Source organism: Prinia subflava, chromosome 12, assembly GCF_021018805.1.
Source record: "Prinia subflava isolate CZ2003 ecotype Zambia chromosome 12, Cam_Psub_1.2, whole genome shotgun sequence".
In the NCBI taxonomy this organism is placed as follows: domain Eukaryota; kingdom Metazoa; phylum Chordata; class Aves; order Passeriformes; family Cisticolidae; genus Prinia; species Prinia subflava.
The window spans coordinates 14,594,244-14,611,227 of NC_086258.1; the positions used below are offsets into that span (position 1 = coordinate 14,594,244).

Genomic DNA, 16,984 nt, shown 5'->3' on the forward strand with positions numbered 1-16,984 from the left:
TGAGCTGTTTTCTCAGAAAACTTGTCAAACTTAACAGGTTGGTGTGGTTAAAACTAATGGAATGTTGGCAGTTTAGAGGAATAAATGGGTAAAGCAGAATTAGTTGCTTTTCGTGAGCAAAGGCCTTTATGAGACAGATGCAAGTTTCTTTGCAGTATACCAGATTTTATCATCAAAACCAAAAGTCTTGTTTTGCAATAATGGTTATGACAAGTTAGTAGTTGAATTTTATGTGATACTGTTGTTATTAACTTCAGAACAACCTTATTTCAGTAGTGTTCTGTTTGAGTTGCAGATATTAATTGTTTCACAAATACAGAGTGGGAGGCAGTAGATCAAGTTCCCTTAAGGTTGTTTGTCTTTGAGTCCCTGAGGCCAGCTTGTGCCATTTTTAATATATAAGCCACAGGAAGGGAACCAGTAGAGAGGAACCTGCAACAAACCCCACAAGGGCAGATCTTTGAGATTTACAGTTTCCCCTTGCTGTCAGCACTCTGGGTTAGGGTTCTCAGTGAGCCACAGCCCTGCAGTGCTGGGACAGAGCTGCAGGTGCAGCAGAAATTCATTTCCTTGGCCCAGGTGAAGGCCAAGCTGGGCAGTCAGTGGCACCACACGGTGTGGGCAGCACTGGCATCCAGGCTCATGCCAGCCTGCATCTGCTGCTGCTGCTGCTGCTGCTGCACAGGATGGATCAAGCCAAGCTTGATCCATCAGAAGTCCAGCAGCTGCAGCCTCAGGAGAACCTGTTGTTACCTGGGGTATTGATGGAGCTCCCTTGGGTCCGTGGCCCTGCTGAGGTGCTGTTGGCACCAGTAATTCTGGGCTTGTGGGGTCATGGAATACTGCAGATTAAAAATGTGCAAATCCCTTGATCTTTTCAAAGGGGTTGTATTATGATTCATCCCTTACTGGTGCTCTCACAGGTGGGTACTGTAGGATGCCAATATAAAATATTTTATGAATATGACGTCTTTGAATTTTCTAACTGTGTTTTTTCCTGGATATGCTGTCAGAAACTACCATTATGGATTCTGGACTTACAAATTATTTCAGACTTAGTAGTAAATTACTGGTTACAGAAGTAGTAAATATAATGAGAATAAACCTTGTTGTCAGATTGGACAAGCCAGTTTTAAGGAGACGTCAAAGCTTTCCTGAGGAAGTTGTCATGAGAACTGAGGGGATGAGAAAGGGAAGGAAATAAAAAAAGAATATTGAACTATGTGCATATGAGCAATGTGGTTTGTTTATTCACATTCAGGTACTGACATTTTGTAGTGCTCTGCAAAAAGCAGGTTGATAGCATTTTTTGTCATCCAGATACTTTAAAATCAATATTTTTTTAAATACTACTACAGAGAGGAAGATTCAGAAAGTGAGAAGGATAAGAAAATCTGGTACTACAGCACAAAGATCCAGCTGGCAGAGTTAATTGAATGCCTGGACAAGGATTACTGGGAAGCTGACCTATGCAAAACCCTGGAGGAGATGCGTGAAGAAATTCACCGGCACATGGATGTGACAGAAGACCTTACAAACAAAGCAAGGGGCAACAACAAGTCTTTCCTTTCTGCAGCAAATGGTAGGAATATTTTGTGTAATGGGAATAGATGCTGCACTCTGAATCAAATCTAGTTTATCTTACATCAGAAGCAGGATTTATGTGATGGTTTTTGTGCTCCGTGGCTCTGTAGGTGGTTTGTTGTTTCGTGCTGACAACATGCTTTATATTGTAGATGAAATTTTGGACATTATCAGAGCAAGAAAGGGAGAAATAGTGGAAGATAAAAATACAGGAGATGAGGAAGCAGAAAAGGCCAAAAGTGATGTTGATAATGACCAGACAGATGCTGAGAGAGACAAGGAAGAATCTGGAGACCAGGATAAAATTGAGGAAACACACAGTGAGCAAGAAGTGGAGAAAGAGAAAACAGAAGGTAAAGAAACTGACTGTGCTTTAACAGCTCCTTTTAAGTGAAATGAACCCCACATTTCTTTAATGCAATACTTTATTTGTATGATTCTCCAAGATATTTCTGTTAGAGGTGATATTTGTCAGTTCCTTTGTGCTTGTGTGTTGGAATTGTTCTTGTTAAGTAATTTCACCAATTTCCCTACTTCTGTACAGCTGGCTCCTACTTACCCTGCCTTGAGGTACAGGTGGTGCTTACAGGTTGTGATCAACATGTTTGTAGTAAGCCACATTACATCATTTTTAACATTTTCCTACTCACAATTGGTTTTTTCTTTGATTCTGAGACAATTCCGTCTCATAGCAAAAAAAAGGAAAAGAAAAAGCTCACTATTTTTCAGCATTATCAAACAAATAAAGCTGCTGAAGTTGCTTTTTATGGATGCTGCCAGATGACATCTTAAGGCATAATAAAGAACATCCCTAAAGTTTTGTTGTGCATTTTGCTATAGAGGCAACAGTCGTTGGGGATAAAAGTAACTCTGTGACCTCAAGCACTGATGACAACACCACAAATCCTTCTGCAGGAGAGAATAGTTGCTCTGAAGGGAAGGACGCAGTGGGGTGTCAGGCAGAAACCCTTGATAGCAACAACGTGGCAGAGAAGAAGGTGGCATCAGAGCTCCCTCTGGAACTCTCAGGTACAGAAGGCACTGTTAGCAATGCCTCTGTAATTTGGGGAATCTGTTTTTCTCTCTGATGTGTCCACTAAAACCATTCCCAGCATTTATCACTCATGCTGTTTGCTTGCAGTGCCATCCTTTACTGCTACGTTGTCATTATTAACATTTCAAAGTTGATTTTCTTGCAACTAGTGCTTGAAATTTGTGGTCTTCCATGACATTAGCATTTGTTTCCATGCCTTCCAAAGACAACTATGGCTAAGCTTTTTATTTTCTATTTTCTGTATATTTTATTTTTCCATAGTGATCCATAATGATTGTTAGCATCCTCTCCAAGTTTATTTCAAATCTAATTTGCTGCTGGCTTGTTTATTATTTTAACCTCTCATTTACTGTGGAAATTACTAACAAAGCATTTTCATTCACGTGAATAAACCATTGCACTGAAATGTCAAGATTAAAATTGTCATGCTGGAAATTTTGAACAGATTTCAGAATTATAAGCACAAGGGTATTGTATTTTAATATGTTTTGTTCTGCTGTGTCAGTGACTCAAAGGTAATAATATACACTATTTAGAACCAGACAAACTTACTTTTGCTTTAGGAATAAGTGGGAGTTGATTAGGTGTAACATAAACTATGAGTGTACTATTTTAGAATTACTTTATATTACATTTAGAATTATATTCTGTTACAGGATTTACTACATAACCAAATGTTGTTCTAAACAGCTGATCACTGTTAAAATGATCAGGATTTTATTCTCAGTTTTATTCTCAGTTCTTAAAAAACTAAACTTGTGTGATGTGAACATATTCAGTGCGTTATGTTTTAAAAAGGGGTAGTAAATGTTTTCTCTCCTACAGAAATAGTTCTCCATGCAGTCACAGTCTGCAGCTTTTCAACTTAGGAAGGTCAATGCATCCAAAACTTGTAATAAACTTTCTGAACAGGAGGACAAAATGAAAGCTAAGATTAATCTGTAATCTGCAAGCCTCATAATATGCTTTTTAAGTACAGAAAATGTCCCTATGTACAAGGCAAAGACCATATATTTTAGATACATGACCAAATATTTTTGCCTGTTCTCCTATTTTTTATTCCCTTTTAAAGTTAAAATAACTGTGTAGAGGTTTAATGGAAAAGATCCGTATCCTATAATTTTGTTTCAGACAACTTTATGGGTATTTTATTTTAAAGATTGACTTATATATTTATCATTATTTATTATACTTTCACAAGTACTTTTCTCCTTCCAAAGCTTCTACATGAGTTGTAAATTAGTGGGCTTTTTTTCTGTAGGAAAGTGTGTGTGGAGAGGGTTTTTCCTCCTGTCTAATTCACTATATTCACAGCAACGTTTGTGTTCTTACTATGAAATTTCAGTTTGAGAATCTCAGAGAGAGGGAGATACTGAACCAGGATCAGTGAGGCAGTTACCCCAAAAGAGGGGGGAAATATGAATAAAATGCAGAGGTAGATGAGAATGTCTGTTAAATGCAATTTAATCTTTAATTCATCTTTATTAAGAGTCTGGTTTGGGTGCTTCGACTCAGCTCCAGACAGCAGCCATGGAAACAGGTCCATTTTTCCTCATAGTAAAGAGGGAAATGGGTCAAACAGTGGTGGTTACCCATTTGGCACAGTCAGAAATCAAGATGCATTCAGATTAGGGATCCTCTAAGAATTCCAGAATCCTTACCTGATCCATCCTTCTGCTAGGAGTGAACATTTCCCAAAAACCAGATTTTGTTCTGTCACTTTTCTCAACAACATCAGAATCCCTGATGCTTTGGAAGAATTCTAGGAACAGGCAGATCTCGTAGATTTGAAACAGCTGAACTGTCTCCCTCTGGCACTAAGCCCAGCAGACATCGCTGGGTTTGCTGTTTTCAGGGACTGGGGCTTGTTCCTGCTGGGAGGCTGCAGGGATTTATTTCGAGGTAGCTGCAATTCAGTGATATTTAGTCAAAAATTCCCTCTGGGGCAGCACAGCAGGTGAGGTGACAACAAAGTCCAGAGCTGTCAAGACACAGTGACAAGGACAGCTGAGGACCAGGAACCCATTTGAAGCCACATCAAGACCCATCAGATCTGATGTTTTAAGTGTGCTGATACTTAGAGTGGTGCCAATGGAACAGAAATCTGTGGGATTCCTGAGAATTAAGGTGTGAGGAGGAAACAGTCAAAGACTCCATGGAAAACAAGGGAAACTGAAAGATGTTTCTCTGAGGAACAGCTAAAGCACAAGAAAATTAAAAGAGAGAAAATCAGATGCTTCAGGAAGACCAAATTTTATGAATTCTAAAGGCAAAATTGTCTCAGGGTTATCTCTATGTGCATCTATAGAAAAAATTATCTTGGATGAAATACAAGTATATTTTGAATATAGGTATGAATTTCAGTTTTTCAGAGAGATGTAGAAACTACCTGAAACAGAACAAAAAATACTTTCATGGATATAGTGTTCTGAAGGGAATTAATATTTTATATGTGTTTTCCTCCAGTCCAGCAAAACATATTCATCTGCCTTTTTTTGATGAAAACTTTAAAAAGTTGCATTGATCCAATTCAAAAGGAAAAACTAAACCCGAAGTTGTTCTTTTGTAGAGGAAACTGGTCAGATGATCCCCAGCAGTGGTTCTGCTGCACCTCCACAGGCAGATGTTGAGAACAGCAGTGGCAGCGAGCTGGGCTCTGGCCAGAACGACTCCATCAGGACTCTTGATGATGCTGAAAATGCAGAGAGGGGATCCCAGGCTTCAGAGGACATAGGTAATAATAATGATGATCATAATTAAAAGGATGATAAGGATAGACATCTCCATCTTCTGTTTTATGCATCTTTTCATTAAACTTGCTGTTCTGTTAGCAACTTCTGTAAATCAATGGAAAACTTACAATTCATTAGTTTGTTTTAAAAGCCTTTTTTTTTTTCCTGGGCAGGAGAGAAATCCAATGGTGACAGAAGTGATTCTCCAGGTGCAGGGAAAGGCACGCCAGGCTCGACACGGATGCTCACCAGATTGAGGAATCCAGACAGCAAACTGAGCCAGATGAAAAGCCAGCAGGTTGCTGCTGCAGCAAATGATGCAAATAAGTTATTTAAAGAAACCAGAGAGGTTTGTGCACATCTTGGAAAACTTGAAGAACTACAAAAAATGTTCTAGAAAAAAAATTTCTTTGAACTAAATTTCATTTAAAAGTTTAAAAAAGTTATTTTTTTGGACAATGGAGATACTTTTAAAAAAAGGCAGTAATAATAAATTAGCAAACAGTGAAATTGTAATATCACAGGAAGCTTTTTTCCCCCCTTCTCCTTTGCTCTTGCTCTCTTGGGTGCTCTCTACAAAGTGATATGACAGTGACCCAGTGCCCTGGTATAATTGTTTTGTATGACTGGGTTGTTTGCTTGTTTTGGTTCTGTTTTATTTTAAGTAGCCCAGTTTATCCAGGAAAGAGGTGTTTGACTGTTGGGACTTTTTTGCAGTTAATTGTCTCCATATTATTTGGTAAATTAATTTTAATTTGGTTAACTGATTTTCCATGTAAGTTAACATTTAGTGCATTTATTGACAAACAAATTAGTCCAGTGATGTTACCCATGCCATGTTTTCAAAGTCCAGGATATTTATGTTTGCTAAGCTGCATGTCTGAATTCTCTGATGTACCAAGGAGGGGGTTCACAGAGAGCTCACCTGAGTTTAGTGAAGCTCTCTCCCTCCATAGGCACAATCAGGGCAACAAAACAGGTTCCTGTTTGGAACCTAGATGGTGATTTTTAAATGTTAAAGTTGATCTGGAAATATCCTACCTCTGTAGACAGGCAGTGATGAAGTACATATACTGATGTATTGGATAAACAATTTTTTGCCTCTACAAACTGGTATTTTTATTCTTTTATAGATAGACATTTGAAGCCTGAATCATAAATAAGTAAATAAAAGGAATTATTTTACAGATTCACTGAAAAGTTTCCACTATTTCTTTCATAAGGTTCTGGTGGTCAACTCTCAAGGCGAAATCTCCCGAGTGAACACCAAGAAGGACGTTGTGATTAAAGGAAATATGAACAATTATTTCAAGCTGGGGCAGGAGGGGAAGTACCGTGTGTACCACAATCAATACGCCACCAATTCCTTCGCTCTGAACAAGCACCAGCACAGGGAGGACCACGACAAGAGGAGACACCTCTCACACAAATTCTGCCTGACCCCAGCTGGAGAGTTCAAGTGGAACGGGTCTGTGCACGGCTCCAAAGTTCTCACCATATCCACCCTGAGGCTGACCATAATTCAGCTAGAAAACAATATCCCAGCATCCTTCCTTCACCCCAATTGGGCTTCCCACAGGTAAATGATTAAATGGAAATAGGTATTTTGGTGTTTTACTTGTGGTTTTGCTAGCAGTGTTAATGAGCAATAGTCGTTGTTTTTTCAAATCTGTGATTTCCAAGCACTGTGCTTCACTATAATAAAATATCATGTTTTATTTTGATGTCAGGTTTTATTATGATGGAGACTAAAAGAGTTGGACATTTGAGTAAAGTGTTACTACAGGAGTTTTTATCCTACCATTAAATCTTCTTAAAATGGCAAGCCATATTAATGCATGTATATGTTTCAGATCATTCTCTTTTTCCCAATTCAGGTCTAACTGGATTAAGGCTGTTCAGATGTGCAGCAAGCCCAGAGAATTTGCACTAGCACTGGCTATATTGGAGTGTGCAATCAAACCAGTTGTCATGCTGCCCATCTGGCGGGAATCCTTGGGGCATACGAGGTAAAATTAATAAATATTAAAATATTGTTGAATGTGAGAATTTTACTTTGGTTTGTAATTGCTAGTTCCTCTAAGCCTGTAAGAATTATACTTAAATTGAGATGGTTCAGCACTTGAAGTGTATTTTCTCAAACAGAAATACTGAAAAACCATGACAATATTTTTATAGTGTCATTGCCCCTGCATTTGGTTTTTCTGAGCCACAGTTTCAAAACTGCTAAAACTCTGGGAGAGTAGAAGAGCAAATTTCAACACTCTCAGTTCATTGGAGTCTGGGTTTTGTCTCTCATTTTGTCACAAGAGCAGAAAATGGATGTGTCTGGTGTTAGACACAGTTGCATCCATCTGTGTTTTCCTCACTGAAATAGCAAAAAAGTGATGTTCTTGTTACAAGTAATACCTAAAGCCTGATAATGGGCATTCCTCTTAACTTCAGATATTTAAACTTATTCAAAGGGGCATTATGTGCTGTTGACTGCTTACATTTGCTTGCAAGATCCTGCACCTTAATGCACTTAAATCTGTGTGGATTAGATTACGCAGGATGACAGCAATAGAAAGAGAAGAAAAGGAGAAAGTGAAAAAAAAAGAGAGAAAACAAGAAGAAGAAGAAACAATGCAGCAAGCTACGTGGGTGAAATACACATTTCCTGTCAAACACCAGGTGAGGGTTTCTTTTGTGAGAAGAACAAAGAAAATACGAGAATTTGATTTCTGACCTCTTATATTCTCTTACAGTAGTTATTAACTACTTTTATTGGAGTAGTTCTTTGCTTTACACTTGTTATAACAAGCATACAAGTTGATTCAGAAACTCCTGTAATCTCTCAGCTTTTAGGTGAATAGATTCTCACAATTACATTAAGTAAATGAGGCTTTTAGCTGCTACTGTGATAGATAAATTTAATTATCAGCAGATGTATCTTCCATTTTAGTACATTATTTCACAAATATGCTTCAACTTGCTTGGAAAAGTGTGTAAAAATGTGGATTTTTAAAAAATTATCTTAGATTTTTTAAATGTGAACATTAATAATGCAGTAAATAGCATCATTAATATTACTTTAAAAAAATATTTACAGGTTTGGAAGCAAAAAGGAGAGGAATATAGAGTAACAGGATATGGTGGCTGGAGCTGGATTAGTAAAACCCATGTCCACAGGTTTATGCCCAAACTGCCAGGAAATACTAATGCAAATTACAGAAAATTGCTATCAAGTAAGTGTCTACATTGCTTACATTTTTTTTTAATTGCAGTTAATTTGTGTGGGATATTTCTTAAGGAGACTTTAGGAGTAATGTTTCAGCAAAGCTTTTGTGGATATCCAGTGATCTTGTTCAGTGTAATCTGTTTAGTTGTCACTGACATTTTGTAGCTACATTAAATTGCTTCAAGTAATACTTGTGCATCTTTGTATAGCCTTATTTAAATTAAAGGTAAATAAAAGTTATGTAGAGCATCAAAACCAAAAACCAACATCTTAAATATTGAGGGGGTGTATATATATATATTATGTGCATAAATATATATATTCAGTAGTGCACTGTTTAATCTATGGTGTTACCACTGGATGCTTAATTCTCTTTCTGAATTTCACTAATGGTGTGCAAATGATTTGAGAGGTAAACTAACACACATTCAAATGTGGCAGAGTACAAAAAATACTCTGGATAATTGAAATCATTTAATTTGTTAACAGCAAAGAGCGAAGATGAAAAATGCAACTTGGATAAACGGAAAGGTGCAACTAAGGTAAAACCAGAGAAAGACAGAGCAAAGGATTCTCGAGATCTGCAAGCAAAAGACAAAGCAGATGTTTCAGAAACCTTGGAGAAAGTACAAGTAAAAGAAGAAAAGTTGCGTGAAGACAAATTAGAAGTTGACACAGTTTCTGAAAACTTAGATCATGCAGAAGACACAGGTGATGATCTTTTGTTATTGTGAAACTCATGTTATTGCGTGAGTAAAAGCATAGAACCTCAGAAATAACTAGTGAAAAACCGTGTAACAAGTTTTGTCAAGACATCTAAAATGTCTCAGTTAAATGATTGCCTGTTAGCCATTGTAGTAGTGTCTGCAGCTTTTGTTCCTTTTTTAATTGAAATCTATTAATATGCTAAAAGATCCATTTATTTCTTAGTACTTAATGTAAAAATATAATTTGTATTCATTGTTGGGGAGCTCACTGACTCAGAGTTGCTTCTTCTTCACAGTGGAAAAAGACATCGATGTTGAAAATGATAAAGTCATCAAAGAGGAACCTATGGATGTGGATGACATGAAAATTGAATCCTCCATAAAAGATGAGGATAGTCATTGTAAGCGGGATATAATCAATGTCAGTGAGGGATTTCATTTAAGGACTTGCTACAAAAGGAAGGTAAAATCATCAAAATTAGATGGACTCCTGGAGCGGCGAATAAAACAGTTTACACTGGAAGAAAAGCAACGTCTAGAAAAGATTAAACTGGAGGCTGGTGCTAAAAGTGGGGGCATTCCATCTGTGAGCCCCCAGAAAAACACAGATGAGCTACAAATGAGGAAAGGAAAAGAAGGAATTCAGTTTGACTCTTCTTCCCAAGATCAAAGCTACATTTCAGACAAGAGCCAAACTGAAGATGCAGAGCAGGACTGTTCCTGTACCAAAACTGGGGATGAAGATGAAGCTTCCTTGCCTTTGTCAAACAGGCTCTCAAAAGAGGGACAGCTGCTGGCTGAGGACTCCCCTCAGTCCTCTGAAGGAGACAGCTCTGTTCAGAATGATGGCAGAGAAAACAGCCCTAAACCTTCAACTGCTGACAAGTGTCAAGGACAAGAGGCTCTTGGAGAGTCTGAGAGCTCTTTAGTGGATGGCTTGAAGCAAACCAGTGCAGAAGGCAGAATCAAATGGGATGTTTCAGAAACAAATGAAAAATCCTTCAAACAAAAGCTACCTATTACCAGAGTGTCTCAGCGAGAGCTTGAAAATTTAGGGCCAGTGGTACCTGAAAGCAGCTGTAGAAAAGATGCTGTGGCCACTCCTGAAAAAACAGACTCAGAAGGGAATTCTGAACAGCAGAGCAAAGATCCAGAAAACAATTGTATGATAAAAAGCCATATGGAAACCATGTCCTCTCAAGAAAGTGAAATGGAGGAAGAAATTGCTCCTGTAAAGACTGAAGGTAAATCTGAAAAGATTATATTTCACCAAAAATCAGCTAATAAAGATCTAGACTCATTTAAAACAGGGCTGATTTCTGAAAGAAACCTTGAAAGTCAAACTCTGGAACACATGGATGGTGAAAATGATAATGAGGATTTACTGAGCTCTAAATTAACAGAGGCTAATGGTCAAAAGAAAGGTCAGGAACTGAAACTGGAGACAGGTACCATGAACAAATATCTTGATCAGACAAATGTAAATACTGTTACTGACAAAAAGAATAATAAAGATGAAGAAACTGAGACAGAAAAAGAAAAATCATCATTTCAAATGAATGGAAAAGACAGTGACATTAAAGCATTATCAAATGATGACTGCTTAGTGAAAAATACCTGTGAAGCTAAAGCAGGGGGTGATATTGAACCAAAAGTTAATAATATTAATAAATCCATTCCAGAACATGAAATAAAACCATTGACTTTTAAGGAATCTTCAGTAAAACCCTTCATGAATGGTGACATCATGGGACAGGACACAAAGGATAAAAATAATACAGACTCAAAGTCACATCTGCAGAGTTCACCTGGGTCTGAGTCTGGAGAGAGGCTTCAGCCACCAGATGAAGTTCCCAGGTGTGTGCAGAAAACTGAAGAAAAGCAGCTTTCCCCTGAGAGATCTGCCAGTGTTGGCTCTGCTTCCCCGCCAGCACAGCCTGCCTGTAAAGAAAATAACCTGAGCAGTGAAACAGAATCTATGGAAACTGAAGCAGCTGAGGAGAAGAAAGTTCCTTCATCACCTGTAACCTCATGTGAGGAACCCAGCTTGAGCAGTCACTTTGCTGACCAGAACGGGGTACAGACTTATAAAATGGAAAATATTAATGGAGAAACTAAAATAAAAACTGTTATTACTGAAGTGACTACCACAACCTCCACTGTGTCCACCGAGTCCAAAACGGTGTTTAAGGTTGCAGAGACTGGAGCTGCCAGCAATGAGAAGACCACAGTTGTTTCCTCTACAGAAAACTGTGCCATCTCCACTGTCACCACCACCACCACCGTGACCAAGCTCAGCACCCCAGCCACAGACAGTAACTCTGATGTGATCTCTGTGCAGGAGCACAGGAAAACAGTGGTCACAACCACGGTCACCGATTCCCTGACCACCCCAGAGGGCACGCTGGTGACTTCCATGACTGTCAGCAAGGAATATTCCACAAAAGACAAAGTGAAGTTAATGAAATTTGCAAGACCCAAAAAAACTCGTTCTGGAACTGCGTTACCATCTTATAGGAAATTTGTCACCAAAAGCAGTAAAAAAAGCATATTTGTTTTACCCAATGATGACTTGAAAAAGCTGGCCAGGAGAGGAGGGATCAGAGAGGTTCCTTATTTCAATTACAATGCAAAGCCTGCCTTGGATATCTGGCCATATCCATCACCAAGACCAACTTTTGGGATCACTTGGAGGTACATACTTTCCATTTTTGAGAAATACTCTAGAATGTGATTAAATCAATTGATTTTTAAAATACAAGTGCTTCATGTTTGTGGCCAAACATGCAGATTTGCTATTTATGATTCTGTGTTCTATATTGTTCAGTAAAAGTAGAATGGAAAACCTTTGTCCTTTTGGTTTGGTTGCGTATTTTAAATTGATTTTAAAATAGAATTCATATTGTGTCGTTAGGTACCGACTCCAAACAGTCAAATCATTGGCTGGAGTGAGCCTGATGTTGAGGTTGCTGTGGGCATGCCTCAAGTGGGATGATATGGCAGCAAAAGCTCCACCTGGGGGAGGTACCACAAGAACAGGTATTGTTATTTTAAATTTCTGGTTTTCTTTGCAAAAGCTTTTGCTGTAAATTCTGAGTGTTACACTCTCTCAACACATTTCTATAAAGGCTGGCTGTCAGCTGTGGCATTTGAATTTGGTTTGGTGTTTTCTTTGCCTTGAGTATGTTGGGTTGATTGGAGATTTAGCTTTGTTTCTTTCTGTTCCTAATATACTGGGACTAATTTATTGCAGAAACAACTGAAACTGAAATTACAACAACAGAAATAATCAAGCGGAGGGATGTTGGTCCATATGGGATCCGGTCAGAGTACTGTATAAGAAAAATCATTTGTCCCATTGGTGTACCAGAGGCTCCAAAAGGTTGGTTGGTTTGTTTGTTTAGACATTTCCCCCCTTCCCTGTAATCTAGAGAAATTAAAATAACTGGATCTTTATGCTAATTCAGCTCATCAAGGGAGCAAATGCAGCTTGCCAATATTAATTTACCTACAGGAAACAAACGCTGCATTTAACAAATGGACATGATTTATCTGAAGCTGAAAGGTCTCCCTGTTTATAAAATGGGACTGAAAACATCACTAAATCTTGGTTTACACTTCAATTTCATTTGACAGTATAGCTTAATGTGTGTGTTTTACTGTTCTGTAAAGAAACTCCAACACCCCAGAGGAAGGGACTGCGATCAAGTGCCCTCAGGCCAAAAAGGCCAGAAACCCCCAAGCAAACAGGCCCTGTGATAATGGAAACCTGGGTAGCAGAGGAGGAGTTGGAACTGTGGGAGATCAGGGCATTTGCTGAAAGGTAAAGTCAGCTTTTAAAGAAAGTAATCTTCTTTTGTGTGATTGTTAAAGAAAAATTCCTCGAGAGAATACAAACCTGGTCACTATAATCACTAGAAACACATCTGTGTTGTATTTTTACTAGGCCTTTTGATACTTATATTCAAGCTTAAAGTTACAAAGCTAAACTATTTGCTGGTACCAAAATCAAGGTATGCAGATATGTCAGATTTGTTAGAAATATATTATTTTATATTGTTATATTATTTTTCCATGCTTATGAACTAACCACTGTTAAATGCTAAAAGGTTATTACTGTAATGCATGGAAATGCTGTAGGCTGCTTTTGACATGGCTTTGTACAGTACTTGTTAAATACTTCTATAATCCAAAGAAAATGACTGTACAAGTAAATTGAGCCTGAGAATACTCAAATCATAAGATGCATATTTTCAGGATCATGTGCTTACAGTTGGAAGAACATTTTTGAGCCTCTTGGAAAGAATCATTTTAAATGTATGTTATTACATGAGTTCCTTGCAGTCTCAGATGTAATTATAAATTCGAGTTTTGATTAATTGTTTCCTGTAAGATGTTGCAGTAGTTTAGCATCAGGATATTTCAGGGATGTTGCATGTTTGTTTAGAAATATTTTTAAAGCCGTGACCAGTTTTTCAGTGATCTTCTGTCTCCATGAGAGCAGTTAAATTGGATGAAACAAAATGCAGTTTGCTGGTTGGATTTTATGTGATGGGATAACTTATTTTTGGTTGTGTCTTTGGCAGGGTGGAGAAGGAAAAGGCACAGGCAGTTGAACAACAGGCTAAGGTTAGTGAACAGAAGAAGGCAGAGGAGTTCAAGGCCCAATTGGAGGCTCAGCTAAAACACCAACGTTTGGCTGCCCAGCAGGTGGGGAGCTGTTGGTCGTCCCAGCAGTCAGCAACTGCACTGCTCACCACATGCATCACAGCCTGGGAAATGAAATTATCCCTTGCTTACACCATTTCTCAAATAGTTCCAACTGCAGGTTCAGCCATCCAACAATGCTGCTGCCACTGTATGCATTTGTTATTTTGAAACAGGGTTAAAGCAAAGGTTTGTTCTGGATTTGCCTGTTTTTCTTCCCACATGATTTATGACACTTTAGAAAGGTTTAGTTTGTTTCCATTTTAAAGAAGGCTGGGAAACACCCATCTCCAGGTAAGGCTCTCAGTGTTCTGTGTGTGATGGAAAGCTGCCTTGGAACACAGCTGACTTGGGAATACAACTGCATTTCATGCTTCACTCAAATTGAATCTTTTGATTTTATTCTGTCTTAGAGTTAAGCCCGTTGATAATTTTATTTAAATATATGTAGATATGTATATGTATTTATATTTAAATGTGGGCAATTAAAATTAAGGAACACAATGCCGTGTTGGTATTTCACATACATTATTAAGAGCTGTGCTTTTTCTCAACTTATTCCTTTTTCATTTCATCTTCCCTAACAAAAACCCATTAGTTGTGAACGAGTGCTTCTGATTTGTGGGCATTACTGCAAATAATGCTGGAATTTAAACCAGACAAATACAGAGATAATTCCAGTAACATGGGAAAAAATGTTAGATTAGTTGACATTTTAGAAGAGCCTGCTGATGCATCCCTTCACCAAGGGGCTCTCTAGATTAAATGTGCTTTTTCAACAGTTACAGCACAGAAAGTCGCTGGGTAAGGTAAGGGATTTGAAACATAATTTTTTAAAGCAGGCTGCAAACTGGATTTACATTTAAAAAAATATTTTTAGAAATTGTATTCTCAGTGGTGAAACAGAATGATACAGTTTGTTTTTTCTGTAACTGGCAGGATCTCAGTGCAGGAAGCTCTAAAATTAGGAATGCTAATAGTAAACTCTGTGTTGATGATGTACCAATTACTGACATAGATGCATGCACATGGTCAAAGCCAAATATAGATGGATTTTTTTGAAGTTTTTGTAATGTTTCTGATTAATCTGAGACAAATTATTATGTTGAGCGGGTTTTTTTAAAGCAAAATGTGCAGTGAAATTAACATAAGCCAAGGATTTTCAAGTTGCTATAAAGGAAAATTTCTGGCTGTGTATTCTAAGCAGATTTATAGTTCTGGAGGTCAAGGAGCCTATTTTTCAATCCTCTAAAATCTGAACTAAAATCCTACCACAGGCCTTTATCTCTCAATACTGGGTAGGGACATTTATGTTGTAAATTGTGAAAATCCTAATTATCTCTGGATTCCATTTCTTTTCTAAACAGAAACGGCTGGAACAGCAGAAGCAGATCCCTGCAGGAGGTGTGGTCCCTGCAGCCACCACAGCCAGCAGCACTGCAACCACAGTGTCCACCCCACAGAAAGTCGTGGTGGGCTCCCTGACAGGCCCTGTCCCCACGGGAACCAAAGTGGTGCTCACCACCAAAGTGGGGTCCCCAGCCACTGTAACATTCCAGCAGAACAAGAATTTCCATCAGACTTTTGCTACTTGGGTTAAACAAGGCCAGTCCTCAACAGGTAAGGAATTATTTGTAATGGAAGGAACATTGCTGGAGTTCGTCCTGTGTGTGCATCACATCTTGTACACATCACATCCTCTCCAGATATGCAGCATTATTACGTTTCTGCTTATCTTTGCTCTTAAATCTTGCTATGCCAGAAGGAGTTTTCTGAGATTATACCTGTCTAGTTTTTCTTTGCTTGCTAGGAAGTCTCATTTCTGACCTGTCTCATTAATTACTGACAGTTTTTGTAGTAGTAATCATTCATGAAAGCATTCTGTGGTGTAACATACTCTTTCCAAAAAACAGAACCTTTACCAAAGAAAGCATGCCACATTAAAAAAAAAAAAGTAATCCTGTAGTTTGCTGTTTCATACTTGAAAAACAGTCATTTCACTGACTAATGACTCTGCTCTAAACCTGTTCTGTGTGCCTCAATAGCCACTAGCACAGCTGCCAGCTCAGCCACAAGCATTGCCAGCACAGGGCAGACCTTCCAGCTCTCAGGCAGCCCAGTAACGATGGCAGGGAAAGTGATAACTAAGCTGCCACTCCCTGCAAACAGCAAGATTGTTGCCGTCAATGTGCCATCAACTCAAGGAGGTAGGGCAAAGGGAACTGAATAACAACTGTATTCCAGCTTGCTGCTTAATTCTCCTTTGACACTGTTATCCCAGTGAAGTAAACTGTGACATGAAGGGGGAAAAATAGTTTATATTTATATCTAAATACAAGTTTCTACAGCTTGTTCCCCTGTGTTGCATATTTATGTCTGTTAGGGGGAAAATGCAAGTTTTTTGTCTATAAAATATTCTGCATTTCCTAGCACAAAATTTGGAGCTTTATTTTGAAAAATGTGGAATGAAGCATGCTTGTTTTTTGGTTATCTAAATCAACAAAGCAACTTTCTTCACAAAAGTATTAATGCGTACAGCTGCTCTTCACTGATGAGCAGGAGTTTGGCTCCAGACTAAGATTATCATTTTTGATTGTTGCATCAAGAAAAGGACTTTTGAGAATATTTTAAGATTTGTGAATGTATATTGAACAGAAAAGCTCAATTCTCTGTCTCCATTAATATTTAGCATCTGAGCAAATCATGAAGGCTGCAGATTTTGAGGTTTCTTAGGTGACAGAAGAAGCATTGCCCATTTTCTTCAGCACCACAGTGTTGTAGGTGAAAGGTGTTTAAACTGCTCTCCTACATTTGAAATTAAACAGATTATAGCTTTTAATGGTTGTACAAAGCGAATTTGTGGCACCCTGTTAGTGCAATGCAAGGGCTTCTTTGCAGTTACCATCAAACTGATCTTTGTGAAGATTCAAACTTTCCTTAATCTTTTCTAAAATATCTATTTCTTAACTTAAGATGTAGT

The 16,984-nt window shown here is 38.2% G+C and overlaps 1 protein-coding gene across 10 annotated transcripts in view; it reads left to right on the plus strand.

Moving 5' to 3' along the window:
- BPTF (bromodomain PHD finger transcription factor) overlaps nucleotides 1–16,984 on the plus strand; it is a 52,350-nt gene that overhangs the window by 18,512 nt on the left and 16,854 nt on the right. For 4 of the 10 annotated variants that reach the window (XM_063409055.1, XM_063409056.1, XM_063409061.1 and 1 more), the window contains exons 3-19: nucleotides 1,359–1,582; nucleotides 1,737–1,937; nucleotides 2,425–2,613; nucleotides 5,208–5,372; nucleotides 5,544–5,719; nucleotides 6,594–6,949; nucleotides 7,248–7,379; nucleotides 7,914–8,043; nucleotides 8,462–8,597; nucleotides 9,080–9,301; nucleotides 9,594–11,991; nucleotides 12,212–12,336; nucleotides 12,551–12,679; nucleotides 12,970–13,120; nucleotides 13,884–14,007; nucleotides 15,372–15,624; nucleotides 16,050–16,211. In XM_063409055.1, the coding sequence (XP_063265125.1) occupies nucleotides 1,359–1,582; nucleotides 1,737–1,937; nucleotides 2,425–2,613; nucleotides 5,208–5,372; nucleotides 5,544–5,719; nucleotides 6,594–6,949; nucleotides 7,248–7,379; nucleotides 7,914–8,043; nucleotides 8,462–8,597; nucleotides 9,080–9,301; nucleotides 9,594–11,991; nucleotides 12,212–12,336; nucleotides 12,551–12,679; nucleotides 12,970–13,120; nucleotides 13,884–14,007; nucleotides 15,372–15,624; nucleotides 16,050–16,211 (5,273 nt within the window). The remainder of the gene's footprint in view (nucleotides 1–1,358; nucleotides 1,583–1,736; nucleotides 1,938–2,424; nucleotides 2,614–5,207; nucleotides 5,373–5,543; nucleotides 5,720–6,593; nucleotides 6,950–7,247; nucleotides 7,380–7,913; nucleotides 8,044–8,461; nucleotides 8,598–9,079; nucleotides 9,302–9,593; nucleotides 11,992–12,211; nucleotides 12,337–12,550; nucleotides 12,680–12,969; nucleotides 13,121–13,883; nucleotides 14,008–15,371; nucleotides 15,625–16,049; nucleotides 16,212–16,984) is intronic. The other 6 variants (XM_063409063.1, XM_063409065.1, XM_063409058.1 and 3 more) reach the window with 5 other exon arrangements.